The following is a 21,194-nucleotide window of genomic DNA, read 5'->3' as shown; positions in this document are numbered from 1 at the left end:
GGAAGAGAGGGAAGGGGGTCATTCGAACCCACAACCCAGGAGCTGTGAAAATGACGACGGGACCAAGAATGCCTTAACATTTAAATGACTAAAGGCGGACGTGTGGAAAGCAAAATACATTCGGATTAGAGTCATATTTTAGAAACTTAACAGATATATCTTTCCATATAACAAAAGTATGGGCCAAGCAGAAATGACACCAAGTTCACCAGTTACACGTTAGTTTTTTCCCGAAAGCTCATCATTGCTTACATTTTGCAGATAGTGCTTTATCAAACAAACCTGTTGTGAACTGAGAGACAGACAGACAGACAGGGAGAGAATGTCCAACAGTTAGATCACTTTTACAGTAATGTACACGGCAGAGAGAGAGAGAGAGAGATAGAGACACACCAGACCATGTCGCCATAGCAATGAACACAAGAGTGCAATGACTGTGGACAAGCACTAGTTATGGCACTGCATCCTGTACGGACCGTGCATAACTATCACCCGAGTGATGGGCGGGGCAAGGTCAAACTCCTGTAAAGCACTGACCGCGAATCACAGACCGCAAGGCACTCTCTGCGAGCAGGCGGCCATTTGCAGCCATGCAGCCATCAGACTTGGTCACAACGACAGTCAGACCTCAGGTCCGAGCTAGGATTTTACCCCCCCCACTCACATGATTCCCCCCTCTCCCTGTTGCAGTTGTCACAGAAGTTGACCATGTGGCAGGGGTTAGCCACTTGGGTTAGCTCAGTGAAAGATGTGGCCCGACATGCTATTTTTTACTAGCCAGCGGGCTGGGTTTCAGTTGTCATACCCAGAGCTTAATCTCCAGCCCTGCAGCGGGTCCTGCGTCCAGCTTTTCCAATCCCCTGCTGAGAAATGCGAACCAAAGTGACTAAAATGAGAAATGACCAAATCGAATGCATTTAAAAAAAAAAATAATTGATGCTTTATTGATCCCCGTGGGGAAATTCTCTTTACGCCTCCCCGAACTTGCTCTCTGTAGGTGAGAGCAAGCTGGCCATGAAGGGTCATGGGAGATAGGACCCCTCGTCTTCAAAGGACATTGCTGGACAGTAACACCAGACCCAGCGACTGTATGCTTAGAGTTTGGGTTACAGCAGGATAACCAATCCAACAAGGGGATCATCTTTTCTGGAAGTTCATGGATGGCTACAATCTTGATATAATTCGTTCCCCATTCTGACTCCCACTTTCAACTTCATCAGTGACATGAACTGGGAGAGGTTAGGGGGGGAAAAAAAAAGATGATCAACTCTAACCCTGCCGGCAATCTGGACACACTGGTCAAATGTCACGCGTCGTTGTGACCAGGCGAGGGGCAGAGGGCACATGGCAGCGGGGGAGGGGCGCAACACGGAAGAGTTCAAAGAAGACATTTACCTGGATCCCCTTGTGTGGCAGCAGGCAAAGCCAAGTGAGAGAGTTTTAGTGGAGGCGCGCGAGAGCCCGAGGACCCCCACTCAGGGCCGCGGGCCGTTAGCGGCTAACGGAGTCATGCACAAGCATCCAGGGGGCTTAAGACCATCATTCCCGCCCGGCGCAAACCATGCTCCTCAAGCATGCCAGGTATGGAAGATAGGGGGCGACACCGCGCATGGGAGAATGCACCAGGCTACGGCTCGAGAGCTGGGTGGGGGGGGGTGAGGGGTGGGGGTCATACCCTGGCGTCCCTGGGCAAACTGTGTACTAAAGTTCCTATGGGGAGGGTGAAAGGGAGGGGGGGGGCAGGGGGGGTGAAGGGGGGGGACAGGGAGAGAGAATTGCATCAGTGCGCTTGCCCCACAGCCTGATGGGAGGACAAGCTCAGGAGAGAGACCAGCTGATTGGTCGGTGCTATCTGAGCAAGGGTTGGGGGGGAGCGGTCGCTGGTCCCAGGATGGTTTGGCCAGCATCACCTACCCAGCTCTAGGTTTGCCTTCCAGAACCTCATCAAGAGGGAATTTTACAGCCGGAGACGAAAGATCGAAATAACCAAGGACTGCGATTAGCCCACTGGGGCAAGTATAATGGGAAGGACAACAGGACTAAAAAGCAGAAGAGGAAGAGGAAAGTCTGCATCAAACATCACTTTCCAGGTCCAGCAGTGGCCATATAGCATCTGATGGGCAGAACCATAAAAACCCGGCGAGGTGCATTTTCAGGGACGCACTCCTGCTTACGGAAACCTTAAGATCCGTCATTAAAATAAAAGGAATTTTCAGGCACATCGCTCACCTCAAAGCCAAAGATTATTACGCTTCTGAAAGAAAACAAGTACATCGCTGCCTCGTCATACAGACGGCTGAACAGCACACAGGTCTGGACTTTCTGTATACCTCTTTGGCGCGATCTTATACATACTCCCAAAATGAAATAAAGCACAATCAGAACTGTTATATAAAAACAAGGAACACAGAAGTGACATGTGCATGCGACACAGAGAGAAACAGCTGGCCAGCGGTGATGTTGCACGCTGACGTAGTCTCGCGCAATAAGAGCAATGTGTAGCTCCTTAATATCATACTAATGTTTGCTAAACATAAATAGTGTAACTGTTTATATGATATTTTATCTATATATGGACTGATAAGTATATATATAATGTCTATTAAGTATTTTAATATAAAATCTGCAAACCAGTCTTCTTATACAGTGTGTGTGTGTGTGTATATATATATTTGTAATATATATGTATTGTCCCGCATTGTGTTTCAGACGTGTCACGTGGGCAGGAAGGTGTAACAGCTCCCCCTGGTGTATGGAGGATACGCAGCAGGAGGTACTTACTTGACAATTCCCTGCCTCCAAAGGAATGCAAGTTAAAATACAACACAGACGTTAAGCACTTCTGACAGGACGAGAACAGGGTGGACAGGGACAGGTGGGTAGTGCAGGAGGGATAGCATTGGCTGGTAGATGGGTAGTGGGGGGGGTGGGCGGGGGGTGTTAAAGTGAACCTCATGGGAACAAGGGCGAAAAATCCCCAGAGCAAAGAGTCAAGCCCCCATCACACTGTGAAACCTGTGCTGTGAAACGAATGGGGGGCCAGTTTGGTCACCATGCTGGGAACTAATCGAGGGATGAAAACAGCACTTTGTTCTGGTTACCCAGGAACCCATTTTTAAGGTGGAATATAGTTTTGATCTTAGCCTACAGGCTCACTGCTTCATGGGGCTGAAGGATGACAGGATGAAGAAAAGACCAATCAGACAGGAGCAGGAAATAATGAGATTCAGAAGTGGGAGTGGCAGGTGGAGGATGGTCACTCCTGAGCCCGAAATCCCATCCATGAAAAATGACCGCTGGACATGTGGCGCACAGCGGCATGCGCCCATATGCACTGTGCATTCAGAGGGTGCTGTGCCAGCATCTCATGTCGGATCAGGACAGGCTGGGCCCAGTTCCTGCAGGGTGAAGGTGAGTGTGCAGATGTGGGAGGATGATCCCGTCACCGAGAGCTTACTGACATCCAAACCACCCGGCGTCTTCTGTTACAGCCTGGACTGTACGTGACCTCGTCTGACGCCAAAGACACTAAGAGCCAGCTTGGCTGAAGCCCCCAGGACATGAGGCGCCCCCCCCTCCCCCCATCAGAGGCACATGCGTTCCTAAGGACCTCATCATGCAAACAATATGATACGATACCCTCAGATCGGTCCTGACCTCTGTGCCCTCTACGAGGAAAAAACATCCATCTGAAATGATTCATTACTGCTGAGTGTCTGGCTGAATTCATTATGGTTCCCAAGGCAGTTTATGCATCACAGGAAACCCAAACACAACAAAACCCAACATAACATAATTTGAGTATGATGAGAAATAAGTGAGAAAAGAAACATTCAGCCTCCCAAAGACCAAACCAGACGTCATCTAAGACACCACGATATTAACCTCACATCTGAGCTGAACAAAAGAAATGGGTTAATAGCAATGACTATTGGGAACGACTGAATGGAACATCAATATGAAATTAGCAGGAAGCAAGCAGACCTTTCCAGGAAATTAGGAATCCTGCTTTGACATCTTCTCACAATGTGAAAGAGAAATTGTTCCTGGTGAAAAGTGCAATTGAGTAGGTGGTCTGACCAACTCATCCAGCGCAGGGGCAAAAAAAAAAAAAAAACACGCCCACTTGGTAAATAGTAAATTCCCAGTTGAGGGAAATGACGCATGTTCTACGTGAAATGAGCAAACTGCGGTTTGAAAATGAATTTGGACATTTACACTGTCAAAAACAATAAATGTGAAATGTCAGGCCTCTCACTTTGCAATCACAGGTGATAAAAATGATAATACCCATGAAATGCAACATTTGTGTCCCCAGCGTGTCAATCTGCAGTGCAGACGTTTTGAGTGGTCTTTTCTGTTTTCTAACGTTCGGCAAATAGCCAGTGCACTACCCTGTGTGCATTATCACTGCAGAGCACCTGTGCAGTCATGCTGAGATCCACTCCCGCACTGCGAGGGGTTGCAGCAAATACAGGCACAGACTCAAGTCACAAGCCATTAGAGAAGGACCTGTGAGACTTTGCCAACCTTGGCGAACAGTTCTGCAGGTATTAAAATTTTAATTATTATATGACATCAAGTCAAAGCAAATGGGTTTTATGTTTAAGCATCCAAGAATTTAGTAGGTTTCATAAGGGAATTGGTCCTTGGCGTAAAATGTATTACGTATAATTTAGTCAGTACAGCATTCAATAGGATTATGGTCCATTTTCATGAGGTGTGACACATAAGAATGGTCCTGGTGGAAGGACACAAACCACATGGGCAGGTGAAGGGACATTCTGGTGGCCAGTAAAGGGTACAGAAGTTGTTATAGGTTCAAGAATCTCCATAGCTGGACTGCCACAATGTGTTAGAGGAAGATGTAGCTTTTATATAGCGCTAGGGTGACCACCTAATCCATGTCAGTATGAGCTACTTCAGGTTTTACAAACTACTGCAAAACTGAAAGGTCCCTGTGTTTGGCTAAATAGTTCTTCTTGTGCTTTTACTGGTTTGTTTCCTTGATTGAAAGACTCATCCAGCTGTTTCACATTAACATTAGTGACACATGCATGACTACAGGAGACAGCAAGAACTCAGCGCTTAAATGAAATCCGGGTCCTTACAATGAAATGGCTGAAATGGTAGTTTACAAACCCTGTCGTAGCTCATAGTGTCCTTCCTGACATGGATCAGACGGCCACCTAGTGTGTGTGGCAATCCATTACTATGCCATGCGTGTTAAATGGTGCATGAAATAGGGAGGAGAGAGAGAGAGAATGCCAAAAAATCAACAGAGGAGTGGGGGGGTTTCAAGGTCAAGTAGCTGCTCAAAGGTGGTGAGATTTTAGCGTTTCCTTTAATAAATACCCAGTTACATTTATTAAGTATGCAGCTTTTTGGCTGTAGAAACCTAGTTCAGGTTAATAATACCTTAATCCTCACCCACTGAATCGCTTATTATCCAGCTCAAAAAATTCAGAGAAAAATCCCACATCTGCCCTGGAAAAATAATATCGCAGCAAAACAAACTTCCACTAGATGGCGCTAAAAAGCAAAGAGAGATCAGACAAGCGCTGCCTATCGTCTTACAGAGCTACCTGGGAATTACCTGCGATTAATACAGAACCAGCCTGTTAACATAACGGTGTGAATTTGTTTTAATCAAGCTGCTGACAGAAGGCAGCGGTACCATGGGTGCGATGGGAGCATGGCATTGTGGGTAAGGCAGGTGAGCGGACGGGCATGGGCGGAGTTACAGCCATGATGGGTGTACCTCTCCTCTGGTGACACCTCCTTCTGCTGCTGGTGTGGCTTGGTACCAGACATCTCTCGGATGCTGACGGCGTAGATCTTGGTGGTGTAATCGATGCTCCGCTCCCTGGCCACATCGCTGTCGTAGCCTGCGGGGGGAGTTTGGGGGGGCCACTCAGTAGGGGCCCGGTTGTAGGATCCTTGATCAATATGCTTAACTTGGATCATAATCATCTAAATGCAAATCCTTTCTTCTCCGCGTTCATGGTTAAACATCACCGCACATTCAGAATTTTCCAGAAATGCTATAGTCACTTTCAAGGAAGTGCATCCCCACGTCCCGTAGTAACCTTTACCAGTACACCAACCACGCATTTGCGTGGGGCCTGCAAGCATCTGGTGCTCTCTGTTGCCCACAAACAGTCATGACACTAGGGGGCACCTGAAGTGACTTTTTGAGTTAACATCCCAGCCCCTGCTGCTACGCGGGAGCCATCGCACCTCCGTCCTCGTCGGTGTCGTCGTCGGACTCCTCGCTGTCCACGGGCTTGGTCTCGCGGTTCCCCGTGGCCTCGCGTGCCCAGATCATGAGCGCCGTGTCGGCTCCGCCCACCGTCAGCAGCGTGGCGTCATCCTGGGCCCAGCGCACGTTGGTCACATGGGCACTGTGACCCATGTACTTCTTAAATTTGGCATATTGACCCTGTGAATTGGATGCATGGACATGATCGCTGTGACAGTAAACACCGTGATGCCGTGTGACACTAGGGTTGGGCGATACGTCAATAAAATATCATGATGATTTAACAGTCATCTCGCTATTAGTTTGAACTGAAACACTTGTTATCTTGCATTATTAACGGTTACAGCAAATTCCATCAAGGTTTAAGTCTGTTGCTGGTAATTTATCGTTATATCTGTCACATGCTCCATAATTGTCAGTAAAACAGTCCCCAGTCACCTTGACTGGGTAGCTGAAGAGCTTCAGGAAGCCAAAGTCATCCCCAGTGGCCAGCAGGTTCCTGTCTTTGGTGAGCGAGGCAGCGTTGACGTCCGTGATGTCGCTGTGCGTGGGCCAGATGCCCTCGCAGGCGGGGCCCAGTACGCATGTCCAGGTGGCCCATTCCATCCTCTCGATCTGGGCGGGGGGAATAAGGCCGCTCACAGAACCATGAATTGGCAAGAAAACCCTCAAAATAAAACTGATAGTGACCATATTCTCAATAAAAGTATCAGAATATCAAAGGAAACGATATAGATTGGTGTCAGGCGTCGGGGGAGGATCAACCCAGTCACTGTCCCTTCCTTACATCAGTGGTTCGAATGGTCTGTCTCTTTCCTCTTGGGGCCTCGAAGAACAAATGCTCTTTGGCACCGGAATTAACCTGAAGCAATTTACCTGCAACAGAGGGAACGTGTGTGACATGTAGGCCAGCAGGCGAGAGCAGGCCGGCGGGGCGAGAGCAGGCCGGCGGGGCGAGAGCAGGCCGGCGGGGCGAGAGCAGGCCGGCGGGGCGAGAGCAGGCCGGCTGTTTGCTGGACTCATTCATGCTCCCATGAATCACAATGACAGACCAACTGGTGCGGACAAACTTCCAGGCGCCCGCCGTCTCAGAGATTAAAGAAAAAGTCTAAAATTAACCTGCCAGGCTTGTAGAAATAACAGAATATCAATCCACAGCGGAAAAGGAATTCCTGGCTGTGTGTGTTTAGGCCGTGATGTGGGTAGAGAGATGATGGCCCTAATTTATCAGGGGTTTCAGGCCTTTCTGGACTACGAAGGAGGAAAGCTTGCATGGCAGATACTGGTGTGTCTCACTGAATGGGTCTGCATATGCAGTGACGGTGTTTATGCATGTGTGTGGGGGGACACAAATTTTGCGGCCCCGTTGGCCACGAACAGCCACTACACTGCGGGGGACCCCGAAGGGACTTTTTCATTGGGGTCCTAGAAATAATCAATCCGCTGTGGTGCATACAGGGTGCCCCCCACCCTCCCGAAGCGCCGAGTGCCACTTACCGCGGGTGTCCCAGTCAATGTGCGTGATGTAGCTGGACCCTCCCTTGCAGATGCCCACCCTCTTGCTGGTCAGCACGTTGTAGATATCTACAAAATTGTCGTGTGAAGCCACAGCTAGATACTTCCCAGCATCTGTGCAGAGACAGGGGGCAGCGTGAGACCAGAGGCCTCGGGACCAAAGGGGCGGTAAGCACCCCCCTCCCAGCCGACCAATCGGCTGCCACAATGGGCAAAAGAGGGTACACACTGGGGTGTTTCTCAATATGCATATTTGACAGTACTTGTGTTCTCTTGTACTCGTTTGACATCATCTTCCATCGCCGAAGACCAGGTCCAATACTAAGATCAGAAGCGCAGAGGATGGTAAGATCCCTGGACGTTCTTGCCAAGCTGGGTGCCTCCTCGCCAAACGAGACCAATCCCATGATTCATTGCGCCCCCCAGTTCATTCTTGGGAGGTAAGTTAGTAAGACTGGTCTTGCCAGGAGCACAAGTACAATCTTTGCATTCTTGGTATTGAGAAACGCCCGCTGCTTTGAGTGACTACTGAGTAATGATGACACTACATGCAGGAACACCCCCCCCCCCCACCCACCCAGAGAGGCGGGAGAGAGTCACCTTGTGAGAACCTGATGTCGGAGATGATCTCCTTCCTGTGATGGAAGGACACCATGTCCTCCAGAGTGTCCGAATTGACTACCAGGAAACTGCCGTCATTTAAGCCAACTGCCAGAGCTTTTCCGTCAGGGGAGAAGGCACAGCACCGTCCTCCTGAAAGCAGACGGGGGGGGGGGGGGCAATGGCAGCCCAGGAGGGTAAAAACACCTTTAGCTTAACGCTAACTATGCTGGATTTTATTCCTCTATGAACATCTGGCAGTAAAGGCTCACAGGGAACAGCAGGATTGTAAATCACAATGGAGAGAATGGGAGACAGCAATATATCAAAAACTGGGATTATTATAGGGGTAAGAATCTATTTCCCTGTAGAAAAAGGCAAATGCATCAGATATGACCGGGATCTGCAGGGAATCCAACTCTCAGCCCCCAGAGTTCACACAACTGCAGCCCAGCTGGGGACAGAGGTGGTGTTTACCTCCACTCAAACAGCCCCCTGTTGACCACATACAGTCACTACACTAAATATTAAATAAACAGATTCTTTATTTAGGAGATGCTGAAGCAGCATGTTTTGCTCTAAAGCGGGAAGATTAAGCATTCAGTACAAGAACACAGACCTTTTTTGAGCTTGCGGACAGCGACCATGCGGTGATTGGGGAAGAGCTCCCAGATGCGGAGGGTCTTGTCGTCGCTCACTGTGGCACAGATGGGGAGCATGGGGTGGGCCGCCAGGCCCCATACCTCCCCCTCCATGTGACCCTGTAGTAATGGAGACAGACTGTCGCGGGATTGGCTCCAAGTTGATCATGTGATCATCGATCTGGAACTATGCTTCCCCTATTGAAATCATGATGCCGCCAACGTTACATATAAAACATTCTGCGTTTTGCAAACATATTTCACGTTTCAATGACCAGTTCACCGAATTTTCGAGGTGAACCGCCACGTTAAAAGAAGGCAGGGTCAGGGAACCGCGACGATGAAATCACGGCTAACCTTCACCAGACTAGTAGCGACCAGCCTGACAGATCACCATGGCAACTTCGGAGTGCAGTCTGAGAGTCTGTATCATGGGGTTACTGAACACGCACGGCTGCAGCAGTTATGCACCAGATAAGAACCGTCTCGGTGCTCAGAGACATGGCCAAACTGTACGGCTATTTCAGAGAAACAGACCAGTCGACACATTATAATGTCTATTGTGGGTCAAGGTGATTTAACTGGCCAGGTCCTAGAGAGGGGAATCCCAGTCAAGCTATTTAGACCAGGTTCACAAAAGCCATGGATCCACACATGGAAACGGGATGTGAACCATGAGGCGGGGAGAGAGGCAGCAAGAAGAAGCCATAGCTGCAATGGCGTGCCAGTACCACTGGCTCATGGGGAGACAGGATCACATGACTGACTGGCTGGCCAGCGCGGCGGCAGAAAGAGGGGGGGCACGCTCACACTCGTGGGAACTGAGTCATTGTGATTCTGGACGAAGCTTTCTGAGAAACTAGAACAAAGTCAAAAGACACCTAAAGCTTTGAGCAGCACCATCAACGTGGCGGGTATCAGTCCTGAGAACGCCGCGTCCTTGAAGAGGCATCTAGCCACAAGCTCCAGAAAAATAAGCTGCCCATAGCGACAGGCCAGCCGCCGGTGGCACGTTTCTTTAAATAATCCCGCCCCCCCCTCTGTGAGCCCCGCCCCCAAACCAAGCCCCACCCCCACACACCTGAACCAGCAGAGTCATGGGGCCGCTCTTGTCGATTTCAAGTATCTCTCCATTCTTGGTGCCCACCAGGATGTGGCCGTGGCCCAGAGTGATGGCACGGATGGAGGGATTGTCCTCCAGCAGCAACCCTGTAGCCCGAAAACACCCATGAAGCCCCAGAGATGCTTTCCACCCTCCTCCAGTATTTTAAAGACACACAGAGGGTCCAACAGCATTTGCTACTACGACATAAAGGCATCTGACAAATACATTATTTGCACCTGCAAATACACAAATCAGACTCTCCTGCCTTATTTGGTATAATCCCTTAAGTGCCACTGTAGTTACAGAGATGGCCAAAAGGTGGCAGCATTGACAAAGCAAGGAAAGAAGTCAGTGAATCAAGCATCAAATCCTGAACATCGCGCCTCTTACTTATGGTAAGAACTGCAATGATACTGTAACATTAGATGCCCAGCATGAGTTTTAACAGATGTCAGAGTAGAAGCTGAGGTAATGGGTCCGTTCTTCTTTGTGCAAGGTGTTCTCTATAAATAAGGCCAGGCTGCTTGTGTGAAACTAGGCTGGTATGAATGGATTTCTTGAGTGAAAAATTGCACAATAAAAAAAGGATGCGTATAAGAGTTAAGGTGCCAAAGGTGCCCCGGGCTGAATCTGTCACAAAAGCGGGATGCCGATTTAAATCAGCGGCCTAATTTTACCAGTCGCTGCAGGATGAAATAAAGTGTCGATTTTTAGGGGGACAGACACTAATCAGCACTCAGTGTTTGTTTGACTCACTGTTCAAATACACCTGCTTGGTAGAAGTGCAGGTGAGAACAGTCTGGGGAAGGAGAGCAGAGAGAGGGGGGAGGGTGAGAGAGAGAAAGAGAAAGAAAAAGAAAGAGAGAAAGCGAGAGAGCTCGAGAGAAAGTGAGAGAGGGAGGGGGGGAGAGAAAGAAATAGAGAAAGAGAGTGAGAGAGAAAAAATGAGTGAGAAAGCGAGAGAGAGACAGAGAGAGAAAGAGAGAGAGTGAGCTCCACAGCTGGCTGTCTACTATCCATGAAAGTGAAGGACTCATTTTCCTTCTCCGGCTCTCTGGGCGACTTGGGAATGGAAGGGGGCCCCATAAAAATCACGAAATCGTCACGAATGAGCCCAGTCCAAACAAACGGCCTTAAAAGACAAACGCAAAGCCTCTTCCATATGGCCCACTGACTGCCTTTGCCGTTACGGGGATTTTGATCAAAGCTATCCCATAATATGCACCACAAGCAACGGGCCATGCCAACGGAAGCTGAATTCCAGCAGATGAAATGCCCTGTGTCTTACTGTCTTGAGCATGGTCCAAATAATTAGGCGGATGAGACCATGGGACAGCTGAAGCCAAACTGGGTCCCTTACAGCAAATTAAAACAGTAATAAAGACAAGCAAAGATACCAATGAAAAAATCTGGATAAACTGCATCGTGCACTGCAACCACAAGTAATTACATCCGACAAGCCTTTTCCTTGACTGTGGCTGTTCTCAAGCTGCACTCTGACCCTAATCACAATGGAAAAACACATTCTGTATTTTAAAAATTTTGCACATACAAGTACAATTCCCAGAAAAAACAGTTATGGAGAACTATACCGTAATCCAGCAGGCCAAGTACAAAACAAATTGCAGAATTATCTTGTGTTGTGCCTGGAATATTACTTTGTGTTTATTTATTTAAATGTATGACCAAATCTGTTTTAAACATGAAATAATTCTTCCAGAGAGCCTGCATTTAACCAGCTGGAATCATATCTTAGTCCTTGACTGTACACATTTCCATTCCATTTTACTGAAAACAAAGCATGATAATTGGGGAAAATATTTACTTGTTATGCACAAAACTAATGCTACTAATTTAAAACGTGCCACTTCCTTTTTTCAAGCCATCACACACAGTACATATTCCATTCCATTTTCTCAGGAAAGTAAAAATAAATTTAGTTGGCACTAAATACACAAAATAATGCAGATTAATGAGCATATTAACTTCAATATGCATGATGTTGACAGAAAACCAAAAAAGTATTTTGGGTGCCAAGTTCTGACCACCTGCCACATGTTCAGCCCCCGAGTTAGTGAGGGAGTTAACTTCTGGGTTTTGATATTCATCACATTGAGGTCCCTCTACGTGCATAATCAGTACACAAACAATTAGCTTCCTATTCCACAAGCTCAGTAGCATATTCAAAACAAGAATGCAAACACCTCAAAAAGCCTTTTTTGGTTGCAGGCCCTTCGATCATTTCCTGAAAAGATCAATGTCAGCAGAGCCAACCGATTAGGTTACTTCACCGCCATTCATTGACTTGTCATGCTGGCTTTGCGATACATTGGTGTTGTTTACCAAACGTGCCTATGTAACACATTCATCCGTCTAGCCAAAACCCTTGAAAAATCAGTATGCTGCCAAACATGTAGGAATAATTCTGTTTATGCAGCAGAAAAAAAGAGTACTTCCTCTGAGCTGAGCGAGGTATGAAACAGCGCCAGGTCAGACCAAGTGCCCGGCAGAGAAAGACGCCCCCATCATGGAACTCTGGGTAATTCTGTCCCAGGACAGGGCTGTAGCTGATTGGTCTGTCAGGGCTTAATGTACATTTATGGTGTGACTTGTAGAAGAACTGAGTGTGCTTCTACAACCAGAAGTAAGAAATGCTGAGGCTGGCTCTTGGGAATTTTACTTACACAAAATGATCTGAGGGCAGAATGAAAAATGATTCGTTCTGAAAGATAATCAGTCAGATCTTGGTCAGATGTCAGACCAACCAATCAGATGTCCTAGTCCCACCTCCTCTAGTTGCTTGGACCCACTTCCTGTATAATCTGATTGGTTATCTCTCTGAACCAATCATTTCTCATTCTGCCCTCAGAACATTTTTGTCTAAGTAAAACTCCCACGGGCCTGAGACTGACCTTTGGATCCAGAGGAGAGTGCTGCTCTCTTGATGGCGAAGGTCTTCAGGCACCTGTCGAACATGTCGTCCCACAGCTCCACCACGCCGTCCTTCCCACCTGTGACAAACCCCTACGGACAAAGTCAAAGTCAGCCCAATGCATCAAGGACCCCAGGCCACCAGACACAGCACGGCACCGCAGGGAAACTCATCGCTCACATCGCCGAGTCGAAAGCGATGAAAAACCGTCCGTGTGAACGTGTTACACTACGGACACTTTTAAGAGAGATGTAGGTTATCCACCATAACTCAGCCTAGGGCTGAATCACTATCTACAAGAAACAAACAATGAAGGAAAAAGGCAGGCATGTTCAGGTCTGTGAGGGAATCCATCACTAAGCCCGCTCTGAACATTATTGTATTTTGCTTTAAATCAGGGGTGGCCAATCTTACCCGCAAAGGGCCGGTGTGTATGCAGGTTTTTGGGATAACCTGTAGGTCCGCCGTTGAAACCCAGGTGTGAGGACCCTTCAGCCAATCAGTCCTCTAATTAGTAATATAATTAGGGAGTTGCAACGATAACCCGCATACACACCGGGCCTTTGTGGGTAAGATTGGCCACCCCTGCTTTAAAGCAACACCATTAATTTACTATGAGATACCTTAAATCAGAGTCTATGTCAATGGTTCTCAACGGTGAGCCTCATTTCATTGGTGTCAGGCCATTTTTACTAGAACACTAATGAAGTCGCAGCAATTAAATTCAAGTCTGCAAACTGCCAATTAAGGAAACACGTTTTAATTTGCCCATGTTAATAAATCCACCTTATGATGCTGTCCTGTGAAGGCTTGAAATGCTTAATCTGCTTCCTCGAAACTCTTCGGTTATGATGCCCGTTGGGCTCATTTGCTGTTCCTATAGTAAAGCGCCGATGCCATTAGCTGTACATCTGGTGCAAGGAGAACCCTGCGTATGGCTTGATGATTACGGCTCAGTATGGTGATCGCTTTCTCAAGAGACACTTGTTGGTTCCTCCAGGTTTTATGTACCATTCTCTACACTTCCAGCAAATCTGAAGGTTTTCTTGAGAAAACACAGACAGACAGTCCCTGGAGCTCTTGGGCGTTAGGGTCATGCTTAAGAACCCAACAACAACATCATTCTGCTGCCCCTGGGATTTGAACCGATGATCTTCCAATCATAGGCACAGAACCCTAACCTGCTGAGCCACACAACTCCCCAGACGACCAAATAAAACCCCATCCATATTTTAGTTCCCTGCAGTTACCCACCTCAGATATTTGCCAGGTTCTAAAACCAAGGGACAGGCATAGAGTAAGAAGCTCTTTGTGGGTCTTGGACCTGGCAGGGCCAGGACCTAATTCGATTTGGCTGGCGCCGAAGCAGCCATGCAGTCCAGACTGAAGGACTTCATCAACAGGAAATAAATCCTGCAGTTAAGCAGCCAAAATGGCCTCAATGGAATGAACAGGAGAGATTGAAAGGATGTTCTCCAGCTCACAGCATGTATTTATGAGAGAATGTGCTACATTTAATTAACAAATTCATTTCATGCTTGGGACAGTGCACATCCACGGGGGAGGTTCAGGATGTTCTGCTCCCATCCATACCTTGTCTAAGGAATACATGGCGAACACAGGTCCATCGTGGGCTTTGATGGTCTTCAGAAGCACAACCTCCTTCCAGATGTAAACGTCCCCGGTGGCGGCCCCCGAGAAGACCAGGTCCTCCCCTCGGCCGTAGCACACCGACATCATCGTCTCCGGCTTGCCCAGGTTGCCGAAGACCCCCCGCTTAGAGGTGAGGCCCCCACCTGTGGAAACAGCATGGAGCTCAGAGATCAGGCGCTCCTCAGTCCCCAATGGCAGCCTCACAGCTAAGCCGACGTGACTCGCATCTGGAAAACCAACTATGGCAGAAGGCTGCAGCAGTCATCAGATCACGCAACCGAAGTCTGTTTTATCCGTACGCGTGCTCTACAGCTGTGTTTCTGAACCCATTCGTCAGGGACCTCCAGACAAACCTTTTTGCTCCCTCATGGCCCTCAGCCAATCAAGAACATTGAAAACACGCACATGCTTGGAGCTGGGAAGGAGAAAATATGTGGGCTGTCTGGGGTGGACCGGGTTGAAAAACACCAATTTAGTAAGACGGCTTGTGGCCAGCCTGCTCTCTTCAGTCACGTCCCCGAAGTCATCAAACATGGTACCTGCGTGTTGCCAGAAGCGGATGTGCTTGATCCCCACCGTGACCAGCTTGTCCATTTGAAAGGGGCTGCACTTGACCACAAACAGCTTGTCTTTATGACCCCTGGATGTGAGAGATGGCCTCGACTCAGACTTCATTATAACGGCCAAACATCTGCACAAACATAACAGATTCCTGGGCTGCTGTTTGCCACGAGTCAACAGTCTGACTGTAATAAGACTAGTGACAGGGGAAATGGCAGTCAGAAGGCCAAGCCGGGTGTGATTACTGTGCTTCTGGACTAGAACTAAGTAACCAACAGTATGTGGGTTAAACCGCGCTGTGATTGGCGGAGCGTGATAACCGCCCCCGAGGACGGCCCCCAGTACCTCGCCGTCGCCAGCTTCTCCCCCTTCTTCCAGTCCCACACCACTATAGAGTGGCTGTCATCAATGCCTACAGACACCAGGGTCTTCCCATCCGCTGTAGGACGACAGAAAGAAGAAGATACAAGCATCCTACACATGCCTGGAAAGATGCGCAAGAAAAGAAGATGGAATCAGTGCCAGTCAACCCATTAGGTGATATACACTATATAGACAAAAGTATTGGGAGACGCCTCTTAATCACTGAACGCAGGTGATTTGTTCAGACCCATTGTCACCTGTGTATAAAATCATCCACCAAGCCATGCAGACATGTTTACAAACATTTGTGAAAGAATGTGTTTTTCTGAAGAGCTCAGTGAATTCAAGTGTGGCGCTGTCATAGGATGCCACCTAAGTCAGTTCATGAAATTTCTTCCCTGCTACATATCCCACGGTCAATGGAAAGTGGTATTAATGCAAAGTGAAAGCATTTAGGAACAAGAGAAACTCAGCTACGAAGTGGCAGACCGTGTACAATAACAGAGCGGGTCGCTGAGTGCTGAGGCACGTACTGCACAAAAGTCACCAACGCTCTGTTGACGCCTCTGTCATTAACTCCAGCACAAAGATGGCGTGTTGGGAGCTGCATAGAATGGGCTTCCATGGCCGAGCAGCTGCATGCATGCCTCACATCACCAAGCGCAGTGCCAGGCAAGCCTCACATCACCAAGCGCAGTGCAAGGCAAGCCTCACATCACCAAGCGCAGTGCCAGGCATCGGACGGAGTGCTATAAAGTACGCTATCACTGGGCTCTGTGGAAACGTGTTCTGTGGAGTAACGAATCCCACTTCTCTGTCTGACAGTCAGATGGATGAGTCTGGGTTTGCCAGATGCCAGGAGAACATTACCTGCCTGACTGCATTGTGCCAATTGTAAAGTTTGGTGGAGGACGGATAATGGTGTGGGGGTGTTTGTCAGGGGTTGGGCTTGGCGCCTTAGTTCCAGTGAAGGGAACCCTTGATGTTTCAGCGAACCAAGACCTTTTGGACAATTCTATGGACCAGCTCCATACTGATGCTTATAGATATTGAATCGGATGCCATAAAAATTGCTGTAGGTTTTATGACCAGGTGTCTCAGCACTTTTGTCCGTGTAGGTGGGCAGCTGGATTGCCATCGTCTGAAGGGGCCATGACTTGGCAACCGCTGATACAACCTGCCCCTCTGGCAAGCTTCGCTGCCAGCACTTGATTGGCTATCACCAGGCAAGGTATTTAATGGGTAGCTCTTCAGCTTTGATTTTTGTCTTTGAAGGTCTTTGCTTATACCTGATTGGTCAGTGTTCTGGAGATACAGGCTCCATTTATTTTAGGCTACATGAGGCCCAAATTACACAGCTTTGGAAAAAATTAAGAGACCACTTTATATTTTTAAATCTGCATTTTTAAATCCTGGTTTAATCCTGGTTCAGCTGGCAGAAGGCTACATTGTGAGACAGGCTGCTGTTTGTAAGACAGCAGTGCAGAAGAACGAAGTGAAGCAGGAGACACTGCAAACGACCAGAAACCAGCCTGGTAGAGGGCGGAAGCAACTTTCTGATGCCAGAGATGACCGTCAACTTATCTGGCAGTGCTTCACAAACTGGAGGGTGACTGAGGTCACCTTCAAAAAGAATGGGAATTAACTGCAGATGTGAAGTGCACTGCTAGGACAGTTTGCATCAGGCTTCTAGAAGCAGGACAGAAGTCCCATAAAGCAGGGAAGAAGCCCTTCATCAATCGAAGCAGGCACACACCCATAAACTGAGAAATGAGTGAGACTGAAAATTTAGCTGTGGTCTCTTATCTGTATATTTGCCATCGTGATATAGGGTGGAAAGTCTCGAAGGCCTACCAGAGAAGTCGAGAGCACACACCCCTCTCTGGTGGTGGCCTTTCAGGAGCGACAGACACTTCAGGGTCTGGATGTCCCACACATGGATGGCTGGATCACGGCCCATCTGAGGAGCGATGGCGGGAAGGAGATAGGAGGAAGGGGAGGGATCAACGTTGGTCAGGTCAACACCGTGAAGAAGGCTTTCTCAAAGCCAGGTGACGCTGCTGCTCTTCCCCCCCCCCGACTTTATCTCCTCACCCTTCCTCAGGGGGCACAAAGCACACAACAACTTCCGGCTAATTCAGCATCAATAAACAAAACATTAACAAATACCTAAGAGGATAAGCTGCCCCAGGACTGAGGGCCTCATCCAGGCTCTGCTGACAGGCCTCGGAGATCAACGGGCGTGTAAGAATCAGCACTGCTGGGCCAAGGTCGTTCCCATGGAAACCCAGTGAGCAGAGCAGCGCGGCTCCGCCTACCTGGCCGGTAGCGGCGTAGTCCTTGAGTGGGTGTACAGCTAGGCTGAGGATGTCGTCGTCGTGCCCCAGGTAGAACCGCTGCGAGTGCTGCTGTCGGTTGTAGACGGCAGCCACTGCAGCCACATGGTACACCACTTCGCCCGTCTGCGTGTAGAACAGGTTGTTCCGGCAGTCGTATCCGCGATACCTGGCGGGAGAAGTGAGGAGCCGGTGAGGCGAAGTGAGGAGGCGGCACCGCCACGGAAACGGGCCTCACCCCCCCTGAATTGCACCAAGAGAGAACCTTAAACTCGCCGTGCTTCCAAAAGCGGCTCGACGGCGCGTTGCTAGGCAACGCCGTCACACCACGCCAGTAGGAAAGGACGGAGAGTCGTGCTAATAAAGTGTATGTGTGGGGGGGGGGGTCGGTTACCACTGTGCCACGGCGGGGGAAAACCGTCTGTCAGAGCAGCCCGGCACTCAGGACCATTAGTGAATCCATTAAAAGGGGGGGGGGGGACCCCTCATTAGTAAACAGAGGCTGTATGGCAGAAGGTTCCTCTGAAGCTAACTTACATATGGAGGGACACCCCCAGGAAGCCAGGAGGGAACTCCGAGCTTTTCGGGGTGCGAGAGAACCTCCAAAACGCAAGCCACTGCAGTCTGCGTGCAGCACGACTCAAAATTTATCCTGCGTGTGTGGAATTTCAACGAGAGCTGTGATTAAAAAAAAAATAAGTGTGCAGCCATGTTCAGCAGGTCGCTGCCTGAGCGCAGTGTGAAATCTGCACGTTCACGTGTGACAAGCTGACGGAACCTTAGACCCAGCCATGTAAAGGAGGAAAACAAACACGAATTAGCAAACACCATGACGTGGCACTTTAGCAATTACGGCAAGGTGTGCGACTGAGCAAACACATATTCTCCAAAAATACACCTTCTCTGCAAGGAAGTTGCAGCTTCCTACTGCCAACCTGTCATCCATCCTTCTAGAAGAAAATCACGGGGAATCGGGGAACTTCACACTCTGAGGCCTAAAGTAAGAACAGTGCCTGTGATCTCTTCACACTGCATTTACTATCACCCCCAGAATCCTGAGGGATGGATCCTTTCACATACTGTCTGAGGAGGGCTTCGGCTCGTACCACAGCCCTCTGGGGGGTGGCACCCTTAGAAACCCGCCTCTCGTCCCGTTAGCTGCTCCTGCTCATTTTAAGCGTCAGTGCATGGTGATGCAGGCAATGCATGTCCCATAAATCTCAGCCGAGTCGCAGCAAAGGACAGCTTACGTCAAACACCACACCCCAGAAAAAAGGCAAAGTAGAACAATGCATTGTTGATTTTTACAATGCAATGTTAAGCCGTTTAAAAAATTCCACTCAAAAAATTATTTCAAAGTTTAATACAGTATATCTTTGCAGATGATTCCCTGCATATCGACAGGAAACTGCATTAAATGAATCATGAACAAGCCCATTATTTTCTGACGAATGTCTCGCTCTGGAGTCACACTTCGCCTCTGATTTGCACTGACAGCCTGAGCAGGGTGATAGTATATTTATGCTGGGCAGATTGTCAGTATTTCGGTGACCCTGACCACCATGTACTTAACCTTCTGGTACAGCAGGTACAGGCCCTGTCCTCTCCCTAAGTGTCCCCTGAGCTTTTTCTGCTGAGGTGGCAAAGCGCTGGTGTGACCCCACCCAGACCTAAAGTGACTGCGAAATTCTCGACATTATCATTAGCCAAACGAAATGACCCGTCACCATCATGCGTAAGTGACGTGTCACTGCAGAACCCGGCTCCACTCAGCCAATCACAATAAGCCTCTTCCTCTACATCCAAACCCATCCTCTGGTCCTGCGGGGACTCACCCGTGAACAAACTGGAGCCGGAGCCCCTCGTCCGGGGGCCGCTGCCGCTTCAGGGAGCTGGCCGGCTGCCTCCTCTCCCGGCTCTGCTGCCTCAGCTGGGGTAAGTCTTCCTTGTACACCTGCGGGGACGGGGGGGGACAGTTGGTGTTGGGGCTGAGCGGTGTTTTAAAATCAGGACACTTTCTGTGACATTCAGCAGAAGGGGGGGGCGGGGTTGTGTCGATAACTACTTTATTTGCTACATTTTCCAGGGCGCCGGTGGGACGCAGCCCAGCCGTACGACCCATTTACACACGAGTGACCCTGGGGGGGGGGGGGAAGCAGCCAGCAGATGGGGCGGGACGAGGCGGGCCCCCGTCAGATGAGAGGCCAAGGTGGGCGAGTGCATCCGTGAGAGCCGGCATTCCAGAAAGAGACCTCTACAAATCTGACACACCATTGTCCTCGCTCCATTAGGGGAAAACCATGATGCCACTTAGAACGATGTCGCATTATTACCCCGCAGTCCTCCAGGTGTCCATGTGATCTCTCTTTCACCGGCCGATTGTCTGGCCGCGCGAGATTACATTCATTCCGGCCGCGTGATCCACTCTATACCCGGCTCGCCACATCCCTGTTCGACATTTAGTCTCTGGGACCCTCAACCCAGCCCCAAATCGGCAGGACGCCGTGATAAAACACGAATAATAAGATGAACGGGACGGATACTTTCGGTTAGCGCCGGGGAGAGGGTTAGCGGGCGCCAGGGATTTTAATGGCAATCGATGCCCCCTCCTCCAGCGCTTGGCCAGCTGGTCGCACCCCAACACTGGTCAACATGCCGGCCAGACGAACGGGGCAGGAGGCCGAGTGCCCATTTTGCCCAAACTATTCTGCGCAGGAGGGCGGTTCCAGGTTCAATGTTTCAAAGCGGATTGATTCACAGCTCACACAAACACAGCCAAAGCCTTCACAGTGTCTAAAGTCAGGGGGGGGGCGGGGGGCACGGACATGGACGCCGCTGCTTGGGTCAGATAAGAGGGCGTAGCAGGGTGGCCCGCATTCAGATCTGAATAGCGGTGGGGGGGGCAGGGGGGGGGGAGCTACCCGGAGATGGTACACAAAGCGGCAGATTAACGGGCTGCCTTTCACTGTCTTATCGACTCACTCTTCCGGACCTTTCTGCCGCTCGGGCTGCCGAGATCGGGGGAGCAGAAATAGCTAGCGTCCGCAGCCCGCCGGTTCTGAAAAGCGAGGTGTGACAGGCGGGCGTTAAGGAGCGCCACAACCCCCCCATGCAGCTCCCAGCAAATTTTTAGCTGAGCTAAGAAAAAGAGGAAATGCAAAAGATTTCCCTTAATCTTTTAGGACTAATCTTTTTGATTAGAGAAACAAATTAGAGAAGATTTTTT

General features: G+C 49.2%; 1 protein-coding gene across 6 annotated transcripts in view; it reads right to left on the bottom strand.

Annotated features, from left to right (window-relative positions):
* LOC111852341 (EMAP like 6) overlaps positions 1-21,194 on the bottom strand; it is a 75,389-nt gene that overhangs the window by 10,335 nt on the left and 43,860 nt on the right. For 5 of the 6 annotated variants that reach the window (XM_023828171.2, XM_023828172.2, XM_072709400.1 and 2 more), the window contains exons 13-27: positions 19,804-19,922; positions 17,951-18,137; positions 17,487-17,592; positions 15,615-15,708; positions 15,248-15,348; positions 14,649-14,851; positions 13,036-13,147; positions 10,100-10,227; positions 8,997-9,138; positions 8,378-8,530; positions 7,760-7,891; positions 7,050-7,138; positions 6,701-6,877; positions 6,241-6,442; positions 5,762-5,888 (exon numbers count right to left, since the gene is read on the bottom strand). In XM_023828171.2, the coding sequence (XP_023683939.2) occupies positions 5,762-5,888; positions 6,241-6,442; positions 6,701-6,877; positions 7,050-7,138; positions 7,760-7,891; positions 8,378-8,530; positions 8,997-9,138; positions 10,100-10,227; positions 13,036-13,147; positions 14,649-14,851; positions 15,248-15,348; positions 15,615-15,708; positions 17,487-17,592; positions 17,951-18,137; positions 19,804-19,922 (2,072 nt within the window). Of the gene's footprint in view, positions 1-1,761; positions 2,797-5,761; positions 5,889-6,240; positions 6,443-6,700; positions 6,878-7,049; positions 7,139-7,759; positions 7,892-8,377; positions 8,531-8,996; positions 9,139-10,099; positions 10,228-13,035; positions 13,148-14,648; positions 14,852-15,247; positions 15,349-15,614; positions 15,709-17,486; positions 17,593-17,950; positions 18,138-19,803; positions 19,923-21,194 lie in introns of those variants that run through there. The other variant, XM_072709403.1, reaches the window with a different exon arrangement.

This window comes from Paramormyrops kingsleyae, chromosome 3 (genome assembly GCF_048594095.1).
Source record: "Paramormyrops kingsleyae isolate MSU_618 chromosome 3, PKINGS_0.4, whole genome shotgun sequence".
NCBI classification, from domain to species: domain Eukaryota; kingdom Metazoa; phylum Chordata; class Actinopteri; order Osteoglossiformes; family Mormyridae; genus Paramormyrops; species Paramormyrops kingsleyae.
The sequence above is the reverse complement of the archived record's forward strand: the minus strand, read 5'-3'. Positions and strand labels throughout refer to the sequence as shown.